Source organism: Blennius ocellaris (genome assembly GCF_963422515.1).
Source record: "Blennius ocellaris genome assembly, chromosome: 13".
NCBI classification, from domain to species: domain Eukaryota; kingdom Metazoa; phylum Chordata; class Actinopteri; order Blenniiformes; family Blenniidae; genus Blennius; species Blennius ocellaris.
Window position 1 is genome coordinate 9,389,619 of NC_137662.1, and position 24,874 is coordinate 9,414,492.

Sequence of the window (24,874 nt, forward strand, 5' to 3'; positions counted from 1 at the left end):
GTTTCATAGCACTTAGATAAAGAGGCAGCCTGAACTGCTGGAAGACACAGAGAGCGACAGATACGCAGAGCATCAGAAGGAAAACAAAACCTCTGCTGCAATGTGAGCAGTTTAAGTGATACCTAAAAGCATACTTATACTGAACTGTGAAGTACAGAACAAATGAGCATGAGTTAAGTAGAAATGTAATAACTCAAACAGTTGCTAAGGTTCTTTTTCATACTCCAAGTTATAATTACCACGTCATCTCAGCACGTATCTACAGCTGGCATGTAACATAATTTGACCTTAACAGTTGGGTGATGGATATGGTAGGCTATTATTTTACGTGGCCCCGACTCGCAGCAGTGAGTTGAAAAGAGTAAAAGTGGCCTGTAATATATTCAGTCTTGCGCTACATTTCTGCACCCTATACTTTAAAATCTATAGGCAAAACAGGGTATTCCAAAAAATAAATAAATAAATAAATTATTTAAAGCATTTACGAGAGCTCTCTTTCACTTTCTGTTTCTGTGATTTATTCTAAAACTCTCACCATGCCCATTTCTCTAACACTATTCAGATATACAGGTAGCTTTTGATTGTTTGATCAGACAACAGCATGCAAATAAACATCCTGAGAAATGTTCATTGGATTACAGTGGCTGTTCATTAGCAATTTCAACAGTTCAAATGTCACATAAGTAAACAAGTCTTTGTAAACACATTACTTAACATAAATGTGCATACATGCTAAATTACACTTCTTATGGATTAAAAAATGCCGGGAAGGCTACCAGTGAGCTGTGACTTTGTGGTTTAGTTGACATTAAAAGTATTCATGAAGAACGTTAGGAGTGTTTTTATATTCTCTCACTCTCTGAGTGCAGTGCTTAGTCATCGCTCAAATCTTGTTAAGTTCATACAAATAAATTGCATTATATAAATATGGAGATTACTGTGTGTTCATTCAATTCCACTTCATTGTAGAGGAGATAAACATAAAAAAAAAAATCCAGAGTGCAATATCTGGAGGGGAATACCAAAGGTTTAATCAACTGGACACACGCACACGCACACGCACACGCACACGCACACGCACACGCACACGCACACGCACACGCACACGCACACACAGTTTCTACATGTGGTTCCCACTGTGAAGCATTGAGGAGGTGTGATGGTTTGGGGAGCTTTGCTGGTCACACTGTTGAGGATTTATACAAAATTGAAGGCGCACTGAACCAGCATGGCCAGAAGATCAATACACAAATCTTTACTCACTCTCAGATAGAGAAGTAACTTGATCACAGATAAACAATGTGCTGAATAGAATATTTACCAAAAAAAAAAAGTCTTGCAGGGGTCTCAAGAGGGGAGACACTGTATTACTTTTCAATAGATGGTGAAAAAGAGTCTATTTACAAATTAGTGCAAGTTAGAAAGCAGTAGCAATAACAGAAGGGTTTATTTAATTTGATGAATATTTGAAGGAAAGATGCCACAGTGCAGTAAACGAAATTACCGAATAATGATTCAGGGAATTTTGCGGTTTAAAGGTGTTTGGATACTCTCCACTGAATCCAGTCCACACTGTGAGAAGAAAAATAGTACTTGATTTTTCAGAGACATTAGACAACCTCTGGTTTGAATTTCTTTGGAAAAAATAATTAGAAACCAGTTGGATAATGAGCATAAAAGCACTTTATAGCATTGAAAGAAATTCTTGAAGAACAAAAGGACTAAAGAGTGCTGACTGACATTAACTTCCCACCAAAGCCACCCGATCAAATCTCCACTGAGCAATTATGCATTTGAAATGGAGAAATGAAAAAAAGAAAAATGTAAGGTATTCACATGCCGCACATAACTTTGCGCTTAAATAATGAAAGTGAAAGGCTCAATTGTAAGAGGATGTTTTGGAAAAAAAAACAAGGCCCCCCCCTCCCAAAAAACAACAACAAAAAACAAGTACAAGTCATGTCATCATAAGTGTCTCACTCTGTTGTATTGCTGAGATACATAGCGTGATGTGTTTATACGAGTTATAATATGCTTTTGGGCTAATGTTACAGTTAGTAGTATTCACATTAAAGTTTCAGTTGCAGTAGTTTAAGATTTAAGTCAGGAGAGAGAGCTATGGTTTGGCGTTTGGTTTTGCCATTTGAATATGTTTTCAAGGGAAAAAAAATGGTCCCATAAAGTAACTAACTGTATTCTGAATGCAGAATTAATAAAAGGCATACCCCCTTTAAATCAGTATCTGATCGGAAACTTCAGCTTCAGGACCCCCAGCTTAGTTTTAAAGTTGTTAACATAGAGCTGTCTGTTGATAGAAGCTGTTTTTATTAATTCACTCATATTTTATTTATTCATATTTTATTGGCAAGAACGAGTGAAAGACCATTGTTCCCATGGATGCGCATGTTCATACTGTTTTATGATCAACTGAAATCCCACAACTTGAATTTTTCATTGGATGGACATCATGCTCCGAGATAAATGGAATATACTAGGAGGTAATGCAGTATTAGGTAACTTGTAGTGACAGTGCATATTAGAGTAAGATTGCACAATGCAATGCCAATGGAGGTTTCAGAGCACACAACAAGTGCATTTTAATTCTTCCTCAGAAGAAGCTGAGAACAAAGCCAGCGAAGTGTATTGAACATGTGTTCGATCTGTATGTCCGTGCTTTGTCTCCTGTGGTGTATCAGGGAATTTTGTCTGTTGGCTTCTGTATGTTTGGGAGCGTATGTGAGCAGGTCAGAATACCAAAATCTTCATCTAAGAGTATATATGAGCACCAACATCCAGACTGATGTATAGTCCTCACAGAGAGCAGTCACATCTCATTCTGTTTACAGCCCAATCATTCTCTACAGACAGCAATCGGGATTCTGTGTCAGACTCCCCGCTTTGGCACAAGGCAAATGCCTGCTAGACTTATCGGGCATTAGTCCGCCCCGCAATCTCCATTTCATGCGCACCCAGTCTATAAACACTATTGATTTTCACACTGTGCTTTTTAGCACTTGTATCTAGTGGATTGTGGGCGTTCTGTCACAGGAATGACGAGTAATGAATAATCGTGCAGAGTTATGGGGAGAAAAGCAAGATTTTTTTTCCTCCCCCATCTGCTTAAAACAGCCGCTGCTGATGTGGACACAAACCCAGGAAAGCTCAAAAGGTGGGACTCTGAACATATGAAGTGGCTTCAAGGACACTTCATCTGTCAGAAACCAAACAATAGCTGTAATAAGTGGAGGGAAATGTTAGCGCGACACATTCATTGAAAACAATCCCCAATGTTTCTTATCGAATTGGATATCATTTTTGGTTAGTGCATTAAAAAATAGCATAGTTTGATTTGTGTGTTTTGCTTCGAGGCACCTTCACCTGTGACTTCTCTCCTGATTCCTGGGCCAAATGGGCTAAATATACAGTCCAAGATTCTATTCCCAATTAATTAAATCAGTTGGGTTTTTTTGTATTGTGTCTGGGTATCAAAACCAAATTCTTCTTCCTGGATTAAATCACCAGAAACCCACCTGGTACGTTATGAAACATGTTCTCATCAGCAAAAGCATGGTGGCTTGCGAAGAAACTCACCAGGATACGCAGCAATGATGTTCCAGGAGGCGTGTTTTCCGGGAGGCTGATGTTGTAGAGGGGTCTGCTGAAGATGGGCCGGTTATCATTCTCATTAATCAGCTCAATAAAGACACGGGCAAATCCCACGTGGTCAGACATGGACTCATTGGCATAGAGCTGAGGAAATACAACAAGGGGAATTAAAGGAGAGGGATTTATGAGGGAATTAAAGGATAGAACACAACTGACATTTCCTGTAGTGTTTATTTGTTAAAATTTGCTATTAAGCTGACTCCTTGAAGATTTGGGGGATCTCAAAGAGCTGAGCACCCTCTGGTTCTGTAAACCACTCAGAGGTAAACTGAGGTGACAAAATACCAATTTCACTGTTCAAATAACTCTGCGGTTGTGAGAAAAGGATATAGCCTTAGTCTGACCAGGCCTCGTGTCCAAACAAATAAAAACAAGCAGCAAGAAACATAATATAGCTACATTCAGTCTTATTTTTCAGAGATCAGTCTTGGTCCGGAGTTTCTTCAAGGGCAGCCTCTCAGAGGGACATGTGGGTCTACTACGCCGTCTGAAAGAAGATAGCTTTCTCTTACTCCACTTTGTATCTCTTTACCAAACGGATCTGTTGGACATTTCCAGTGATTGAAATTGACTTTGGTCTCCCGTGTGAGCCTCCTACTTCTTAACAAGTATTGGCCGAAAGCTGTGCCTTGTCGAAGTGATGCTCGCCGTAGCGTTCCAATTACAAAAGAAAACTATTAGTTGCTTCCTTGAGTTGCAGAGGCCAAATGCAGGGATAATAGACATCACAGTTTTCATCTTTTTATTTATGTAAATACTGGTAAACACTGGAAAAGTAGCCCAAAAAATGTTGTAAACATATGCACATGATACATGAATTCTAAGTCCTGGATCTGAATCAAATTAGCATCAGTAAGCCCTTAAATCATATTTATTCCCTTACCCCAGGGGTCTGCATGCTTTATGACCAAAAGAGCCACATCTGGGAATTTCCCACAGCCAAAGGAGCTGCCAAGCACATCTAACCTTTAAAATGAGGCGAACACAGCATCTAAAGTTTCATATAAACAGTAGTTTTGAAGCATGTACAAAAACTGTCTTATAGGGCATTTACAAAGTTTCAATTATAATTTTGCATGTTTAAACATTTCATTTGACTGTAGAGGCTTCATGCTTCTTTTCCAGCATTTTACAAATAATTTTGACATTTTAGAATGGAATAGAATAGAAATAACTTTATAATCCCAGAAGGAAATTTCTTAAAGCATTGCTCCACATATAATATATAGAAAGTTATATCAAATAAGACAGGATAAACATTTAATAAGTCATTTTAAATAATATGTACAAGGCTTTATTGGTGACTAATATATGTGCCAACATGTGCCAATTTGGCTTTATAAGCACCGAAAGGATTAAATTAATCAAACCATGGTAAACACTATTGACAGGGAGGGGTTATAGAGTCTTATGGCCACAGGAAGGAAGGAAGGACATCTTAGCCATGTATCCTTTTTATAAACATTTTTTGCTTGGTTTTTGTTTCACAAGCTTTTTTTTTTTCCCTTTTAGAAATTCAACTCATTTTAGCATTTTCCCCAAATATAGCCATTGTGCCTTTCTTATCCAATAGGTAAAAGTCATTTTGAAAATTGTGTAAATTGAATACAAATGTTTTTTATATGTATTTAGGCATCGGGGAGCCACTACAAATGGGCCAAAGATCCCCATGTCCTTCTACATCACCCTGGAGACTTTATAAGTCAGGAGGTCTTAAAAAAAATAGTTGAGAAAAATGTCAAACACAGCCTTAAAACGGGAATAGATATAAAAGATTCTAAAGTGTAAACATCTGCTGAATTGGTGGAAATTAGTGTCTAAGTGTGCCTGCATCAAACTTTATTGTGAAGAGTAAATAATCCGTGAAATATTTAAAAGAATAATGCAGTAAGCTTCAGGTATCTAGGGCTTTGTACAGTTAACTTTAGTGACTTGAAGTGGGCCTGAATGTCAGGGAAGCAAGCTTCTAACCAGAAGTTAGGTGGTTTGACGATAGCCTAAAGTGGACTGCTGAGCAAGACCCTCAACCCAAAGTGCTCAGGCTTTGCCACAGGAGAGTATCTGAGCTAAAACTTGTTTGATTATTGCAAGCAATGGCAACCCAGTCAGGAGCAGCCAAAGTAGAATAGATACATGACTGAAAGCAACAGGTAGGACACATCATAAATACATATGAAGAAGACTTAAAGGAGGCTGTTTACAGTTTTACTCCCTTTAAATTGCCTCTGTAGCTGTAAAGAGGCGATGAGAGTGAACATCAACAACTAATTCCTTCTGAAAAAAACCCCAGAAAAAGTGGAGAAAAACAAAACACAACAAAAAACTCCTGAGATCAGGGTGTACTTACCACATGTATCTAACCACATATTTTCCTACTGCTTTAGCACTCTGTTTATTCTCTCACAAAGTGAAAGTAGCAGAGAAAAGTTGGAAAACTCACTGAGAAGCTGAAGCGGCGAATGTTTTCATAATCAAGCGGCATGGCGACCCTCATCCTGATGTCGGCGCGTCCTTGCACCGCTGTGGGCGAAATGGTGAAGTACTCGGAGTTGTTCCCTGTCAGAAACACCTGGAACATGCTGTTCACCCCCTGCCACAGACCGTAACAGAGAGGGGAGAAAAGGGGTTTGAACATACAGGTATGGATGCAGTGATATCTGTGTGGATGGTAAAATCGTGGTACAATACAGAGGTATTGGTACAGCTGACATCACACCAAATACACCATCTTGCATAATCAAACACTTTTTTTGTTGAAGCATTTTCAACATTCTTTTAGCCGGAAAAAGATTACTAAGATTCTCGGTTATCACTGTAATGTAGACATTAGAATAGGTGGACTGAATTTCATAAGAAGTAATTGATAAAGAGGTTAAATGTAAGGCCCCTATGTCAGGACTGCAGTCTGGCAACATTTAGTGATTATGTCACAGAGAGTATTCATCATTAAAGAGTACCACTTTCTGAGTAACATTATTCATTAGTAACATAATTATGATATGACCAAACATTTGTCTGTTTTTTATTATTAGAAAAAAAAACAACGCAGGTGAAGTCCATGTTTAGGTGTCTTTATGTGTGAAGTTTGCATTTCGGGTCGTGGGGTTATCGGGTCAAGAAGTGAGGCGATGACATCATTTTTTTCCACAAATGTGTGTCTTGCTCATCCACACCTCCAAGGCAGCATTTTAAAAATTCGCCACTGTGGAACATTAAAAAAAAAAAAAAAATGAATGTTTTCGGGCTCCTAAATCATGTGGATGATCAGCCAAACGTGATGCAGTTACATGAGACAGCATTGTCTTGTGTATAGGCCCTAATTTTTCCATATGTGTGTCTGTAAGTGTGTGAGAATCTCAATGTTTGCCCTGCGATGGACTGATGAGCCACCCCTACAGGGATACCCTGCCGTTGCCCATAGTGAAATGGGATCTGACTTGTGATCCTAAGCTGGATAAAGCAATATTGAGAGATGGACGAATTATTGATCATTCTTGTTGTTTTGTAACACCAAGTCATTTTGAAGAGGCTTGATCAGTATTTGCAACTGGAAAATCAATTCAAATTTCTCTTGACATCCTCCCTTGAACTCCCAATGAGGCACAATATATCTTGAGGGTAAAGAAAAAGAACACAAATGTGGGTATCCTCGTCATTACTTCCCATTGAATGAAATAAAGAGGAAAATGTGTGTGTGGAAAAAAATACATGACATAAACAGCCTCCCAGAAGAATCTCAGATCACAAAAAAATATACTAAAAACCAAAATATAAGCATAAACCCACTTTTTTTTTTTTTTACATCGCCAGCTTAGCCAGATAAACCCTGAGCCACAGCCCACAGGGTTTGATGCATTGAAAGAGAGTGAGAACATAATTTTGCACAGTTAAACAATGTACTATAATCATCGAATTGTGTGTTTTATTGGAGAGAACAGGGGCTTGATGAGACCAACGGTGATCCATTCATTTGCACATCATAGTACAAATAAACTGTCTATATCTGGGGGCCACATACAGAGATGTTCAAATTTGTAATGGGTTGAACAACAAATCTAGAATAATAACATACAAAGATGTTTCTCTAAGAGCTAAAATGAAATTGTAGAAAAGTATATTTTCGATATAAATATATATAATGTAATAATGTTATTTTATAAACGATGCCTCCTGGTGCAAAATACAGTAAATTACCCTGTCAAAGTATGGCTTTGTTTCTAAATTGACTGTGCCAGTAATAAGGTAGCTAGTTTCCCCCCACAGTATAACTGATCACACACACACACACACACACACACACACACACACACACACACACACACACACACACACACACACACACACACACACACACACACACACACACACACACACACACACACACACACACACACACACACACACACACACACACACACACACACACACACATACAAACGAGGAAGGTCTGAAAAACCTTTAAAAGGACCACAGATCATGTTTGTCTTACGTCTCTCAATCTCAGATAAATCCTCAAACGTCACGGCATCATGGATAAATAGAAACCACTCTCAGGGTCAAAATGACATCATAGCTCAGAAATACCTGTGGCTTTCTTCCACAACAAAAAAAAACAAAAAAAAACACTTGAACACAGAATCCCCCTGTCTTTATATATAAAGCTGGAGAGCGGCCAATCACATAGCTGCTGTGGCAGACAGAGGAAGACGGGTGGGATGGTCGATTGGCATTACGCTGCCAGTTCAAATAACCCCCTTGTTTTTGTTTTCATCTCTGGGAGAACCATTGTGGCTGATGACTCCTATTTAAAAGACCATCCAATATGCAGGCATGTCACCTCAAACTGCCCATAAACGTAATTGCCCGTCCATTTGCCTCTGCCTTTAGAAGCCCCCAATAAAAGCATCCTGTCAGACACAACTGCCACAAAGTTTAGTGACAAGTTCCAGGAGCAAAAGTTTTAAAGATGCTCGCGGAGCAGAAGAGGATATGAAGGCGGTGGCAGACAGAGAGAGGTAACTACCACTTGTGTCATAGTCTAAGAAATGAAACGTCTGCCTATAATCCTCCACACACGGAAGACGTGAGATTACAGCACAAGTGTAGTGGAGTGTGAATGAGTGTGTGTGTATCAGCAATGACATGCAGGTTTTCGGAGATAAAAACAGAAATAAAAAAAAATAAAAAAAAACTGCCAGACAAAAAAAATATTTTACGTCTTGGAACGGTTGGATGTGGAACTAAGGGAGCAGTGATACCCTGCAAGATAGGTGGAGTGCAGGTATGTTTCCAGATCTGAAACGCATGACTTAAAAAAATGTATCTGACTGCTTTACTTGCTTTATCCAAATTAGAGGAGCGAGAGCTGATCCCAGATAACTATGAAAGGCAGCGAATACAGTAGGACGCCAGTCAACCACAGGGCAAACGCATAAGAATTTACAGTCTTCAATCAACCTGACATCTTTTGTGGGATATAGCAAGAGTATTTCGGGAAAAGTCACCCACCTACAAGGAGGACACACAAGCCCCACATAGACAAGCCCTGACCCCGGAAACTCTGTGAAGAGGGAGAGCTGACCTCCAACTGGCCCAAACTCAAAAAGCACATTTAATCCTTTCTATTTTCATGTGTGATATTCTTGTTTTCTTACGATGCAGTTTGTTATCAAATGATGAATAAACATTGAGCCGGGGCCGTTAATGCACTGGTGCTGTGGTAAGTGCTTTCAAGTGCAACATCCATGGTGATTTTGGTAAATTAAAACCATCTCAGAATTGCCCATTTGCAGCCAATAAACTCACTCCAGCTATATCGAGTGGAGGGGTGCTGTCCCCATAGTGAGAGCTGTTACTGGCAGTGGTAAACTCTTGGGCGCTGACCTACAGGGAGACCTCTTATCACCTGCCAGGTGTATGGGTCGTCATCCCACCTGCGTTCCAGCACCGGGATCGCAGCTCTGCCTCCTTTGCTTGCCGCCACGACGCAGACAGCAGCCAAACACATCACCCCGTGAATGGATAAACAGACCAGCTGCTAAATATTCCTGCTATCGCTCTCCAGACTCTTTCTTCCTGCTCCACCAATTATTCAGACTTGGAGTTTTGCTCCATTGCTGGCTACTTTCTGTTCAATCATTTTTGTAGAGTTGCCCCCTCTCCTCTGTCTCTCTTTACTCTCCACCTTTTTTTCTCTATCCACTTGACTTGCAGTTATCTGTCAAATTCCACCCTGGCGGCTGCCGTGCCTGAATCAATCAGAGTTGACTAGCTTTCGGCTTATCTGCACCCCAGGTGATTGATTTTCCTCGTTATGTATAATTTGATGCTCTATCCCATCTCTTCCAGAGCAAATTAAATTGTAGTCGAGTCCAATGCGCCGGTGTGAGTGAGCATGTGCACATGTGAGAGATGTGCAGAGAAAGAGTGAGTGAGGCAGCACAAGCATAAAATAGTTGAGTTCTGTGTATGTTTTGGTGTCTGGGTGTGTGACTGTGTCAACACAGTTGGCTGATGGATACAGCAAATGGGAAGTGACGGACACACTAAAAGAGGCTTGTGTACAACGATGCTGACAGTCCAACTGCACACAGGCTGAACTTATAATACACTTCATTCATTCATGAGTACAAGAAGAAAAAAATACAGTACGCAGCAAAAATATGCAGCTGTGTTAAAAATGTAATCCAATCAAATTCTAAGAGTGTCTATTAGGCCATGAATACCCCAATATTTTAATTGGTTTTATTGCTCAATGAGGTTGTAAAAATACATTATGTAAAGCCTAATTTAAGGTATACAAAAAACATTAAATAATTAGATGAATAAACTAAAATACCCAAACCAACAATAATGTCAAGGAAAGTCAATAAGTCATCCTTCACTAAACATTCTGCCGGTGTATTTAGTGCTGCAATTCAAGTCTGCAACATGAGGGGGTGTATTGAGTCACTTGAAGATGCAGCTTGAGGAGATTTAACAGCGGCTGAAGCTCTTCACAATGGCGTTGTGTATGTGATAAGCAGGTTTACCTACTGGCTCAAATCTGGACTAGCAGTCTGAAAGCTCAGAGACTGAACACAATGCACATGTACAGCAGTCAGTGAAAAGTCAACATTTTGCATACTGTCCTATGAAGAATTGTTCTCCTGCATGCAATTGATTGCGTTCTTCTTCTTCTTCTCCTTCTCACTATTTAATTTGTTTTTATTAATAATCTATAAACTGACAGCTGTGGTTGACCATGTCAAATAGCCGATGGGTATAATGAGCGAACAATCACATTGATATTGTTTGGTTTCCTATGGAGAGGATACTTCACTGTGTGGAGGCAGAGAAAAAACAGCAGTTCACAGTCCAGGCTGAAGTGCAGACCTTAGTGACAGTCATTATGTTCTGCTGCAGGCAATACTTATTTGAATAGCTGAACATGATGAACAGACCTGACTAAAAATGAGAATTTGTAGCCTAATGTTTTGACACTGATCATTTTCAATCTAAGTGTGTTTTTCTTGTGTGGTACGGAACACAGCTGGGAACTACCACCCCATCTCTTAGGGACTGGTAAAAGCACAGCAATTAGTTGCACAGACAACATAGTAAAATTCTGCATTAGCAGGCTGATGTTGACAGCACCACAATAAATGCAGTATGCGTGAGCTGTAATTTATTCAATGCTGACCTGAGCAGTGTCAGCCTAATGTTGAAGATTGTGTGACGGTACCAGCCATCGAGATGAGGACCACCCACCTCATCCTTGTCTTCGGCCTGGATGAAGAGCGGAAGGGCGAAGCCCACCTGGGCTAGTTCGGTGATTCGGACCCGATACTCAGAACTGTTGAACTTTGGGGCGTTGTCATTCTTGTCAATTAACAGGATAGTGAAGGTAGTCATCACTGTTGCGTTTGATGGACTGCGATCTTCTTTCAACTCCGTTGCCTTGTAGGAAGAAGCAACAGGAAGCAGCAATAGCAGAGAGAGAGAGAGAGAGAGAGAGAGAGAGAGAGAGAGAGAGAGAGAGAGAGAGAGAGAGAGAGAGAGAGAGAGAGAGAGAGAGAGAGAGAGAGAGAGAGAGAGAGAGAGAGAGAGAGAGAGAGAGAGAGAGAGAGAGAGAGAGAGAGACGAGATGCATTTGATTGGACTGAAAATGTCATTCTGGATGGAGGCGGTCACCATGCAATCTCGCCAGGTATTTACAGCTGTTCATTTATTGGATCAAAAGGTGGACAGATGGCCCAAAAGCAATCATAGAAATAGGCTCTAAGTGAGGCCAAGAGAGGGCCAGCACATGTACGTCCACACATACACGTGGGCACACAATGAGATTTAGGAGAAAAGAGTCCCATTGAGAAGACACAATTACACACTTGTTTCTGGCTGCCTTAGTATTGAAGATGTGAGACCCCTAAAATGAAAAAAATAAAAAAAATAAAAATCTCAGAGAAAGACTCAGGTGTCACAAGCAATAGGAGAAGAGGCAGGAACAACATGCTGCTCTCTCGGTAATCAAGGTAGTTTAGCCTCCCCCATCCATATGCTCCTGAATCATTTGACCTCCACCTCCACACGCCCAGCCCTATCTAAGCTGCCTGAAGTTGAGAAATTAGTTGTATTACTATGGCACACCACAATCAATAGCAGCACAAGCTAAGAAAGCAGAAGCAGACAGAAGGGGAGAAAATTTAGAGGAGAAAAAAAAAATCCATATCTTATAAATACATTTTTTTTGGGTGACTTTTTTTTTTTCGCCCAGCAGTTTCGCTCATTCTACTTTTTTCTTTGTAATTATTGATTTCAATTAAAAAGAAAGTCTGAGGTTGGCATCCATTAGTGGGGTTACTTTTTTTTGTAATAAACCTTTGAGCTGGTTGTATCTCACTGGTTTCTACATAAACCCAGCAGCGACAAACGTGAAAACATAGGTGCTAATCGGCACATTAGGTGTCTTCAGATGGCTTTTTTTTAAACACTTAAGGAGCAAATGATTTGACATGGTAAGCTTGCAAAATCCAGAAAGTATTGAAGGAAGAAAGAATCTTTGTTCTCAAATCCTTCCATTTTCAGTCACATGTCACAATCCATTTCATGCAGCCTCTCACCCTGTGGGAATCACTTGGTCTACAATACTGGAGGAGAGAAAATAAAATAAAGTAAAAAAAAAAAAAAAGAGTGGACATTGTGGGAATACAGCAGGTAAAGACGTGCTGGGGTGAGAGAGCAATACTGACATGCTAAAAAGCTAAGAGAGATAGACTTGTGGCTCAGTGGAGGGACAGAGGGATTCAGAGTTTGCACCCACTTCAAACAAAAGGAAGGAAAAAAAAATGGAACAAAAGGCGGTTTCGCCATCAAGGAGGAGTTTAAATCCTCCTTCTTTATCTGGTTCTCCTCCGTTTCCCCTGTCCTCATGACTGCTGCCTGTTCACTGAACATAAGCCTCAGACAGGCACGCTGTCGCTGAATCTCAAAATCTAATAGCTTCACAAATCCACAGGACCCACTTTTATTTACAAATGAAAACACATGACAGTGATGTTTCTTGTTTTTAGACAGTGTTAAATAGCACATTGACCTTGTGATCCTGTCTAATTCAGAAGCATCACGTTGTGCAGTTGGCAAATCATCCAAGGCTGTATTAAAGCCAGAATTAGCATTGATTTCATGTATGATCATACCAAAGCTCTCATATTAACCACCAACGAAACAGACTTTCAATCTCTTCTCATGGTTGCAACAGCTTCCTCAGCCCCTCCACCCACCCCAGCCCCCCGTTCAGCATCCCACCTTGACAGTGAGCGTGAATCCTGCTGAGTAGAGCGGGTTTTCTCTGTCCAGCTGGCCATTCACTGTCAGAGACCCACTGATGTAGTCCAGGGCAAAAACACTGTTGGTGTTTCCTAGATGGAGAGATGGAGCGAGAGAGAGAGAGAGACAGAGAGAGAGAGACAGAGAGAGAGAGACACAGACACAGAGAGAGAGGGGGGGGGGTGGATGGATAGATGGAAAAGTGAGAGAAAATAAAGTCAGAGGGACAAATGAAACTGGCGTTGTGGATAATTCAACATAACTCCCGGGATGTAGCGAGGAGCCTTTGGAAGGTGGTGCATGAGCTATGTGCCTGTCTCCATTTCATGCAATATGGATTCAGCTTTTGCTCTGCTGTCTTTTATCTCTATACCTGCCTTGGGCTGACCGACCACCTCCAACCTGACCACAAGATGCTTCCCGGCATACCTTTGTTTCTGTCACTGTCTGCCCTCTGCCCACAGTTTCTGCTTCTTCATCAGTTCCCATCTTCTCTTCACTTTTTCACTTCAGCTGTTGATTCATGTGATGACAAGTCTATATTTCTGATAAGACGAAGGCAAAATCCCGTGACTTAAAAGCAACCATTAGATTTCTTAATTATTAGTATGCTGTGGAAAACGTGAGAAATGTGTTTCTGGTCATCTATAATTATTAGCTTTCTTCAAGTAGCACGAGACACATGTTGAATTGAAGCATATCACCAGTATGATACACATTACGGGTTCACACTTTTCAGAGATTTAAAAAAAAAACAATGACACAACACATTTTCCCATATGAACGAAGGGATTAAAAAAACCCAACACGATTTCAAGGGAGGCATGTAAAATTTAAAAACCAAAAAAAGGGTAATAAAAAATTGCAATGGCAAATTAATTATACAGAACTTTATTAACCATAATAGTAAGTTAAATAGTAAATATATTAGAAGCATGAGATTTTAGTAGTATCTAGTATTTTGAATTGAATTGAAGAAGTTTATTTTGGACATGCAGAAAACAAATGAAATCACACAAAACAATAACTAAACAAAACAAAAACAAATACATCAAAACAAACCAAATTACAATCAAGTAAATAATAATATAGTTATAATAATAATATATCTATTACATACATATAGTGTCTTTTCGATTACAGTTTCTTAGTTTATGCCTTATTTATAACCATATACTGCACACAAGGCTGGCTGACCACTATATAGCCGCACTGCACGTTTCCTCTGAGCGGGATCACTCTGAGTGGTTTGATGAATTGCATTAACTTTGTTATAGTCTGTGCACTCCTCCAGAGAGGAGCATTTCAAATTATGAACGCTGCACTATTCTCATTAACAAGTTCAAGTGCGCCCCGTGTTCTCCATTTACTTCAATTAAACAGGTTAAAATAGAATGAGGCCAACTTGAGTCCTCCTCTTATTCCCTCTTTTCCTCTTCAAATTACAGTCTCTCTCTCTGTGTCTCCTTCTGTAACAACTCACTCACATGCTCCTCTGACTGTCTCCAGCATCCTGTGGCTGTGGCCTGCTAATTACACCCAGCAGATGGAGACAAGAAACAAAAACACACCTTTTGGCCCTCACCTCTTCATTGTTACCATTCTGCAATGCTTGACACTTTCCTCCTTCTCTCTGTTCAACCTGAAATGTTTTGATTTCTCACTCAGAATCCCTAAAAGAGCTATTTTCATTCTCAGGACATGTCATGTGTGCTATGTGAAACTTGAAAGCGTCCCTGCGTAATCTTTAGGCAGAGGCGGCATACATGTGGATGTCATGAGAGAAATCTGTTCAGCTGATGACAAACAACGGGGAGTGGAGGACTGAATAAGTAGACCTGGATATAATTCACTTGTACTTGGTCAATACAGACTTCTGTCAATAGCTGGCAGCACGACAGCTCCTCTGTGCTGCCACATAAAGCAGGTTAAACAGTATAACCTCTGGGAAAACAAAAAACAAAAAAATCAGTACAAAATAAAGTACAATGAATACAATATTTTCTCATGCTTTTATACATTTTGAACCAGAAAGTATAAAAAAAAAGCTCATCTCATGACTAAAACAGGTTGCAGTCCACACTACAAGCTGAGATTCGGCAACAATAACAACTCCTCTTGGCAATGCATTTCCTCCTTTTTCTAGTATCTGAAACACAAAGCTGCTGAGTCCCTTTTGTGTCTTTACAAGCATTCTTGTACTTTATGCCAGGTACAGTTTGTGATCACAAAACACACATATCTCCACACCCATGCCCATCTGTCTCATCCATTTATGGAGCCTGATTAACCTTCTGGAACTTCACAAGGAAGCTTCTGTTTTCCTTACCGACACTCTAAATAGGCCTTTCACCCATTGTGAGTTGGATAAAGCGCTATAGAAGACAGATGAATACAAAGACTGATCTATATGTTCACCTGAACAACTTTAGAATAAGATTGAAGACCTGGCTCGTGAAGAAAAATTGTAAGTGAAAAGCATTCATATCCATGTATTTATGTGTATTGTACTGGTCATGGGGTCACATCCTGCTTTTATCCCTGACTGGCCCAGGTCAGGTCAATGACAAATCATGAATTATATCAAAGGTAATTTAACATGATAAGAATCATTACCCTGTAGAACTGCTCTTTGTAAAAATAATGACATTGATACCGAATGTACATTTAAACGAAATGTGGAGAGCGATGCACTTATCCAGTGAAGTCAAAGATTAAACATATTGCTGTTTTTAAAATAAATAAATTGAGGAGAATGAGATTAAATTTAAAGCTCATCCTCAGTGGTCCTATTTTTTCCCACCGATTTTACAGCATTTTCACACTGAAAGTGACTTTTGAGCTGATTTTTGCAATGAGTCGGATGCTATGATGCGTCAACATTTGACAAACTTCAATGTTGGGGATACAATTTGTGAGTTACTGGATCACTTTTGAGGACATGGGAACATTTGAGAACATTTTAATATTTTAGCAAACTCTGACGGCTGGTTCATAGTTTTACTATATTTTTGAGAACTGGCAGACTGCATGTGAAGTCATTGTACTCATCTCTATTAAAAAATAATAGGGAAAACTTAAATTACCCCAGCTCTCTGGCAGATATCTTTAAAAAAAGACCAGGATATGGGAGACAATTACTTCTGCTAATAGTAGCTGGTTTCTCATCTCTTCATATGCTGTTGCTCACTAAGAAAGCTCTCCATGATGGGAGACCTTTTTATGTTTGAAATACTTATCAGCCACTAGAAGCCATCAAACGTCTTTTGATGATTATCATTTATCACTCTATAAAGGAGAAGAAAGAGTGACACTTTTATACTTATTGTACATCAAATCAGTGAAGCACCTCACTACATTTCATCCAATATAGAATCGCTGTTATTTATCACAAGTATTAAAAGTCTCCCATTTCAAAACCTTATACCAGCATATTGTTTCTGTTTCTATCCATCGCTTTATCGGCCTTTTTGTCTCAACTAAATAATTCATTTAAGGAATAATTGCAATCAACCCTGTCTTTAAATGTGGCTAAGTGACATAATTTGATACTATTTTTAAAAATGTATCTTGTGCGCAGCAAAGGAGGCAGACAGGAGTTGTTAGTTTTCCACTTTGAGAATCCTTTCATCTCATTACTCTTAAATATTTTGGCTTTGTTCACCTCCTGCCAACGATATTTAATGAAGTAAGTAGTGTCACCCAAACAAACTCCTTAAATCTAAGTTTTTTTGCCGCATAATAACTGCCTATGTGGACAAACATCTTTATGGTAAGCTAAGTCACTTAGTATAAGTGATAGCATCAAAAGCAAAAGATAAATACAAATAAATAAATAATCTGAAATATGTTTAGTGTTCTTTGAAATTGTGTCTTTTCAAAAGCATTTTTTTTTCATCACACATTGAGCCTTGTGCTGCACTTTGAGGGATTAAGAGCTGCTCTCCAGGTAGTTTATAGTAATAGCAGAGGTCTAGACTCCAGAGAAACACGTTCAGACCTTAAGTCTATAGTGCACAATTGCTAGGGGTCAACAGATTAACCTATGTCTGTGTTTCCTACTCCCCACTCGCTGCCCTATTATTGCTCCGTACTGAGCCTGTGATAGAGAGGAGGAAGGCCGGAGAACAAAGAGCACAGAGGGGGCGTGGAGAGGAGGTGGTAGGGCAGCAAAGAGAACAGGGTCCTCGGGTAATTAAGCTGGACTGAGGCCAGAAGGTGGTGAAAAGGAGGTAGAGGGGAAAAAATGACTGCCAGTTACTGTATGTCCATTTCATGTAGTGTACTTAATCGTAGACAAAAAACAGCAAAAAGTGCCTCACTGTTCACATTTTGTTCACAATATCAATATTCAGACCACTGATAATTATACAGATTATATTTAAGAATTGGAACCCAGTTTGGATAAAGGTGGTACAGAAATGAATGAATTATAAGGAATAAAGAAGAAATCACAAATCTCATCCAATAAAGTGGATGACTGATCGACAGTATTATTGTTGTTAAAGATTTGTTAATGAATGTTTAAACAGAAGAAGAGGCCAACCACCAGATTCAAAGTACAATTCATTGCTGACTGCCTAAATAAACATTAAGGTTGTGGTTCCTTCACAATTGTGGCCAAATAAGCAATTAAAGGAAAACTTTGGTTTTGGTTTGTGATATGTTTTTTGTTGATTTTGCAGCTCGATACTGTTACACTACTGCCTCCTGTAAGCCTGAAAGACAATAATGAATCATAACTTCTGTGGCCACTAAAAGCGATTCTACACTTGATTGTAACCACAAGTTATTTTTGTCTATTTGCTAAAATGACTGATGCTCTCATTTTTTTTTTTCCGCAAGGCAGTCTAAAACTGTGAGGAAAACTGAAAATGAACTCTCCCCAGAAGGAGGAAGACAATGAAACACAGGATCAATAAGACTAAATCTGTCCTTGGAAAAAAAAAAGATGAACTGGTGTAATCAATGTAATAATACTACAGTTGGTGCAGGAGCCAAGTTGCTTATTAGGAGGATCAGATCGTTGTTACGAGACTGAACTTGAGAAAGAAAGAGAGAGAGAAAGAGAGAGAGAGAGAGAGAGAGAGAGAGAGAGAGAGAGAGAGAGAGAGAGAGAGAGAGAGAGAGTCTGTCATTTTGTGTCATGCACGAGTGCAAATGCGCTGACACAACGTTCACTGCAACGTTTCTTTCTGCATTATGGGAGGGGCGGGTGAGAAGTTGATGTTGACAAGATGCGGTGGAGGTGACAGTGGAGCGGCGAGGAGAGAGGGAAGGGTGGACATCACACACTTGGATCCTCCCGGGGTAGGCATCGTGGCTTTAAATTGCCTTGTCAGCTTCGGTGACCTGACTTGAATGCCAATCTACTCTAACAGCCGCCCCAAACCCGAACGACTGGTCGCTCACCCCGCCGCGGACCGTCCTGTGCCCATACACAAATATACACATTCTAGTGAAAACACATGAGTGGCCTGTCGCAATGTGCGTTTGCCTGTAGCAGCAGATTGTTGGTTCTACTCTCCATACGCGTCCACCTAAAGAGGCCCCGCCTCGCTGCTTTGGTTTCCGGTGAGCGGCCCTCCGCCTCAGCTCGGCGATGTCAAGCCCGACCACAGAGACATACTGGAATTACACACAGGTGACTCACAGGTCCCACTGAGAGAGAAAACATAATCATATTCTAATTGCTGATAGAAAGTGTTCTCCAGTCGTCTGCCAGGAGACTGTGATTAGCTCTCCGGGGGGGTAAAAAATTGCTGCACACTGGTTGGCGCACAAATACCTGTGCACTTTGCATCCACATATTCATTTTGAGTGGCGCGACTTCTGTGTGGCGTGCTTGAGTTAATGTGTTTGTATATTCAAATAGTAGATGCATGTGTGCGTATGTGTGTCAAAGTACACGAGGAACTCACTGGCACACTCTTTTTTTTTTTTCTATGATGTGAGACTCTGGAGGATAAGCAAAGTTCTCACATTACCAACAGTACTGGACTGGAAAATGAGAAACCATGCCATAATTGCGTCTCGAGTGTGGTGCACACTCAAATGCACCCCAGCTCACGCACACACACATACCTATTAAAAATGTCCACAGCCATGCGCGTGCACATAAAGTAACTCAAACGTTACCATTCTGCAAATTTGACACGTGTACAGTAGCCACAATAGCCGCGGCTGCAATTACAGGATAAAAGGAAATCTAAATAATTCACATTTTTCAGTTTCAATTGAAGCATTTCCAACTTCATCTCATCTATTGTCAAACTCATTCAGACCTGTGTCATGAAGTGTGATGTGAAGGTTCATACCCTGAAAACGGTTCCGTTATTGAGAATCTCACAGCCTCTAACAAAGAGCCAAACTGTGAGCGCAAAGACAGGGACGAGAAAAAAATAAAGAGAAGAGACACGGGAGTGTTTTCGGTCACAAAAGTGGAAAACATGCATGTGTAGTTATCATGAGGGGATTGCCCGAGACGACAGAAGAAATAAGGCATTTTATCTGATGAGTTCAATCGGGCGTGTGACAAGTGGTTGATAATGACTTTCTTCCGAGCAATGAGCTTTTGAGGACAGCCGAATCAGGAGTTCTCCAAGTGTAATCGGCATGACTAAGCCAGTGACAACTGTTTTCTCTAGTTTGTGACAACACCATGGGGGCGCTGGAACATTCTAGTAATGTGATGTGGCATGCAGCCAGTGCACAGAGTCTCGGGGCTAAGATTTTGTGTACTTTGCTAAATGTACACAAATTAGTGTCACTTTTAAGGATTACGCCTACAGGCAAATCATATTAATGATGAGGTTTTAGTTATTGTCTTCGCAATACACTTGCTTCAAAATTCTAAATGAACGGTTTCTCACCTAGACACGCTCGCTCGTGCACGTGTTCATTTGTGCACTGACACACACCCCTGAGTGTGACAGCTACCAGTGCATAAGTGTGTGTGTGTGATGCAGAGTGATAATGGCCCTGTGGGTGTCTTGCCATTGGCAGACAAGCTGCAATTCATGAATACACAATGAACTAGTTTCATCAAAGTTTTTTTTCTTTCCCAGGAAAAAAAAAAAAAAAAAGGTTCAAGGACAAATATTGACAATGCATGGTGGACGAAAGCGGCTTCATTTGGTGGTCACGGATCACTCTCGTTAAAAAGTTCACAAGATGCATGGAGACTGTCTGATGTTGCCGCTTACCGGCAGAATCAGAACAAGTTTCTGTTAATCATCTCTCCTAAAAGGAAACGTGTTTGTTTAAAGCCTCCCCTTAACCGTGAAGAAAATTACATTTGCTTTCAAAAAATAGCAAGATTGCAATAACACAACAATCTGATCTAAAACTAAACGGCTAAAGCGCGATTTACTTATCACAGCTCAGAATTTCATGGATTCTAAAATGTACCATTTTAAAACACTGTAAACTGGAACAATATGTCCAGTCTACAAACATACTCTTTTCTCTTTTACTTATTCTGCTCCAGGCAGAGCAAGAGGTGGGGTGTAAGGTGGTCGGGGTTTTATTTCTCCTTTGGCAATTAAAAATGGTTCACCAGAGTGTGATCAACATCTATTTAACACTTTTACAAACTGAGTCTGCCGGCGCTCTCTCACATAGGCATGGAAACTCATTTGATTGACTTCAAACTGACCTAGTGTACATCATTTTTCCATCTTACTGCATGTCCTGGTTTAAAAATGCCACTTGAAGAAATGTATCTTGGATAATAAGCGAGATGTCATTCTTCCCATAATTCGCTCAAAGTCAATTGCTTAATTGCAGGTAGGGCTAGTTACATCTTAGTGTAATCATGTATTAATCCCAGCCGGCCTTTCTCGTTCTCTTTGCTCGAGCCAATCCCTCTTAAACTAAATTGTGGATCATTTGCTGCATTTAACATTTATGAGCACTTTAAAACACTTAAATTGGAACTGAATGTATCACAAATGTGATGAAGATGAACATCATGTAATAGGTCCAACAATTGCAAACCTTCATATAAACACAAGAGAAGAAAACCTCTGACATTGTTAAGAAATGTGAACAATGGGCCACGTTTTTTCTGGCAATTTCTCAAGGGACACATTCATAGCGTTGATTTGCAGTATACAGATCAAAAGTGAATAGTTTAGTCACCACAACAGAAAAAAGGTAGATCAGCGAGTCCGATTTATGTTTCGTTCTCACCTCAATAAAACTTTGGAATCACGGTGTAAAGTATGTGGCAGTGTCATTTTCAGAAGTTAGCGGCAATTGGCAACACTGACCCTCACGCTTCGTCTGGATTTGGACACGTGTTGGGGAAAATGAGGTACTGATATGATTTGACCAACAGGCAGTTAAGCGTAACACAGAGGGCATAAATCCTGCTTTATTGCGTGCTTTACGTAGAACAAACTCTTCTACAGATTTCTAAGTGCTTTCTCTGTTGACTTTGGTCCCAGACGCCACAAACCCAACCTAACAATAAACCTCATTTTCATCCTGGTCACAGACACATGTATCAATCCACAATCTTCAGGCCTCATAAAAGATAATCAGACTTCCAACTATTGACTCCTGGCTTTGGTCTGACAGCCTGAGATACCACGTCCTCCTTCCAACTCAGCGCCGAACTGGCCATGGAGTCTTATCTCTTTGCGTGCGCATATGAATCATGTTCCTGGGCATATATAAGAGTATTACTGATGGTGACTGACTGACTGTCCAATCTGATATGTATACTCACTGGCCGCAATGATATATTGCAGCTTGCTAGACAATACAGAATCTGTTCTTGCATACTCAGTAGAAAACAACAGCTGGTTGGAAAACAGCAGAAGAGTAAATTGGGTTTGACATCTGGAAAAGCACTTGTTCAAAGTACAGTCAGTTGTTTTACAAGCAAACAGTATCCCCTTTATCCCATGGATAAATGCAAATAACAGAGATGCGGCAGCACCTCCAAAATAGGTTGAATATTTGTAACAAAAGTAATGTTAGAAACATAAGTGTTTTGTTTTTTAAGGGGATAAAAGCCATAACATGATCTCAAGAACAAAAAAGGGGTTTACTGTTATTTCCTGACATACTCTTTGTGAAACCAGTATTTCTTTTTATGTAATTTCAGAATATAAAATGTAACACCTAATATGGAAAGTCTGAGTGAACATAAACACGATACCAGGATATTCTTAATTGAACTGAATGAATAAACCTCGACACAACATTTGAATACAACTGAATGAAACTGATATCATAACAACGTGAGGGCTCGACTTGAGACTTAAGATTGGACTTCGATTGTCAGACTCCAGCAGACACTACTACACTTTGGATTGTGTTGCGATCAGCGCCCTGCAGACTATCAGCCTCCTCTCAGAGATTACATGGCAGTGAGCTGCGGAGAGCCTCGGAGCGTCTAATTGAAAACCTGGAGAAATCCCAGCCACACTGCACTGACAATAAGAGCTCCCAATAGAATAACAGGTATTAGGCTTGTCCATATTACAGCATGCCTGCTGATATGAGTAAGGCAGTAGTGGCATGGAATCGGAGCATCAGCGTGTAGCAGTTCTGAAGGATAAAGGTACATGTGGAAAGGCAGACGAAATAATCGCCTTTACTACTTATCAGTCTGTCCAGGCGGAAAATGGCATGCCCATACCTGTATGGCCTGCTTGCTGGGGGGAGGCAAGTGGACGGCGCCACCTCCCCCGTGACCCACTGCACTGAATAGTGATGTCTGCCTCATTCCCTCATGCCTGTGACACCCAGATGATGCCTGTGGCTACACTGTGTGTCTGTACGTGTGCAATATGTGGTCTCTCTCTGCAGCTTTTGACAAACTTCAAAATAATGTAAAATGAAGTTATCATCTTGTATCAGCTTAGACAATTATACTGCTTGAGTTGCTGCAAATTAAATCAACTCTCTTCTGCTGCTGTTGCTGCTGCGGTTTTCCCAAAACGGAGTCGGTGCAATAAGGAGGGAAGAATCGTCTAAAAGGAAAGAAAAGGGTAGAGATGGAAGGAGCTTAGGATAGGATTAGTTGTGCTTGCGTGTGACAAAAGAGATAGAACCCAGCACACAGATAAACAAGAGGCTGATATGAAAGGCTTGGGGGATGTCCTTTCATTTTGAGAAACGCTAGGCTGACTTTTATTCTGCTTATTCTTACACTATCATTACAGCACAGTGGAAAGGCGACACAAACTTTACTCAAGCTTAACTCTCAAAGGACGGCAATAATCTTGGACAAGACTTGTTGGCTTCTTATGTTCTGTAATATAAAACAGAGTATTCTTTTCGGAAAGGCGTAGTTTAAGTGATTTCATATTTCTTAACTCTGCTGTAATCTCTCTTTTTTTTTTCTTTTTTGCTGTCCTCATTTGTGTGTATTTGTGTTTGAGGAGATGGTCCATCCATGTCTATACGGGTGCAGAAATCCACACATGAGCTTGTTGCGTGTGGACGTCGTGCCAGAGTGAGTCTGTCTGGGCTTTGGAGTGTCGGTCCCCCAGGTCGTTGGTGTCAGTGAGACTGTCCAGTCCTGTCTGCGCTCGTGCCTGGGTCGTCGTCGGGGAGCCAGTTTGAGTGGATAATGGCTGACGTTTTAGGACTCTTTATTGGTGGAGCTGACGGCCAAAAGCTCTGGTGTAACACTCTGAGGATATGAATAAAAGCTTTTTGCAAAAGCTCTTCGATGGCATGGTTTGTTTAAAAAAAAAAACCCCCAAAAAACAAAAACCCTCAAAACAAAAACAAAACAAAACACAAACCCTCTTTAGTTTTCATCTTTTGTAAAACATGTTGATTTATTGCCCATCTCACTTGATGTGTCAAGCAGGATAGAAGAGGATAGAATAGAAATTATTTTTACATCTTGGCTTCAGAAAAATCTAGTAACCTGAGATGGGGGTAAACTGGCGACTTGGTGTTTTGTGCAGGAATTTATCCAAAGGGCAACATAGATTGTCCAGGATGGGTGGAGTCATTTAAGATACAGCTACTTAAGCAGTTGATCATTGAACATGTCTTTTGGGATGAGGTAGGTAGTCTGCTTATGATATTCTGTGCTCCCCTCAACACCAAGTGCAGGTCCTTCCTGTTGCTGCTGTACACCTGCAAAGTGTTGACTTTGTTCATCAAATTCTTCAGTGCAAACTATGGCTTCATTTTATTTCATGCTGTCATACACAAGGCACTCACGTCCCGTGCTGGTTTAAGAGTGGAACTGTCACCCGTGAAGGTCATTTAATAGTCTTGACTGTAACTGGAGTTGTAGCAGCCACTAAAACACGACAGGCAGTCACTTGATTCCCACAACACATGGTTGCAGCTCAGAAAAGATACCACATCACCTGCTGAATTCTTCTCTCCCTTCATCCCCATATGTGCTCTAATCAGTATGAGCCAA

At 40.3% G+C, this 24,874-nt stretch overlaps 1 protein-coding gene across 1 annotated transcript in view; it reads right to left on the reverse strand.

The window, feature by feature from the left end:
- cdh23 (cadherin-related 23) overlaps nt 1-24,874 on the reverse strand; it is a gene marked incomplete at its 5' end in the record, with an annotated part of 177,234 nt that overhangs the window by 72,370 nt on the left and 79,990 nt on the right. Inside the window, 4 exons of the mRNA XM_080507244.1 lie at nt 3,592-3,750; nt 6,107-6,256; nt 11,416-11,604; nt 13,450-13,562. Of these exons, the coding sequence (XP_080363370.1) occupies nt 3,592-3,750; nt 6,107-6,256; nt 11,416-11,604; nt 13,450-13,562 (611 nt within the window). The remainder of the gene's footprint in view (nt 1-3,591; nt 3,751-6,106; nt 6,257-11,415; nt 11,605-13,449; nt 13,563-24,874) is intronic.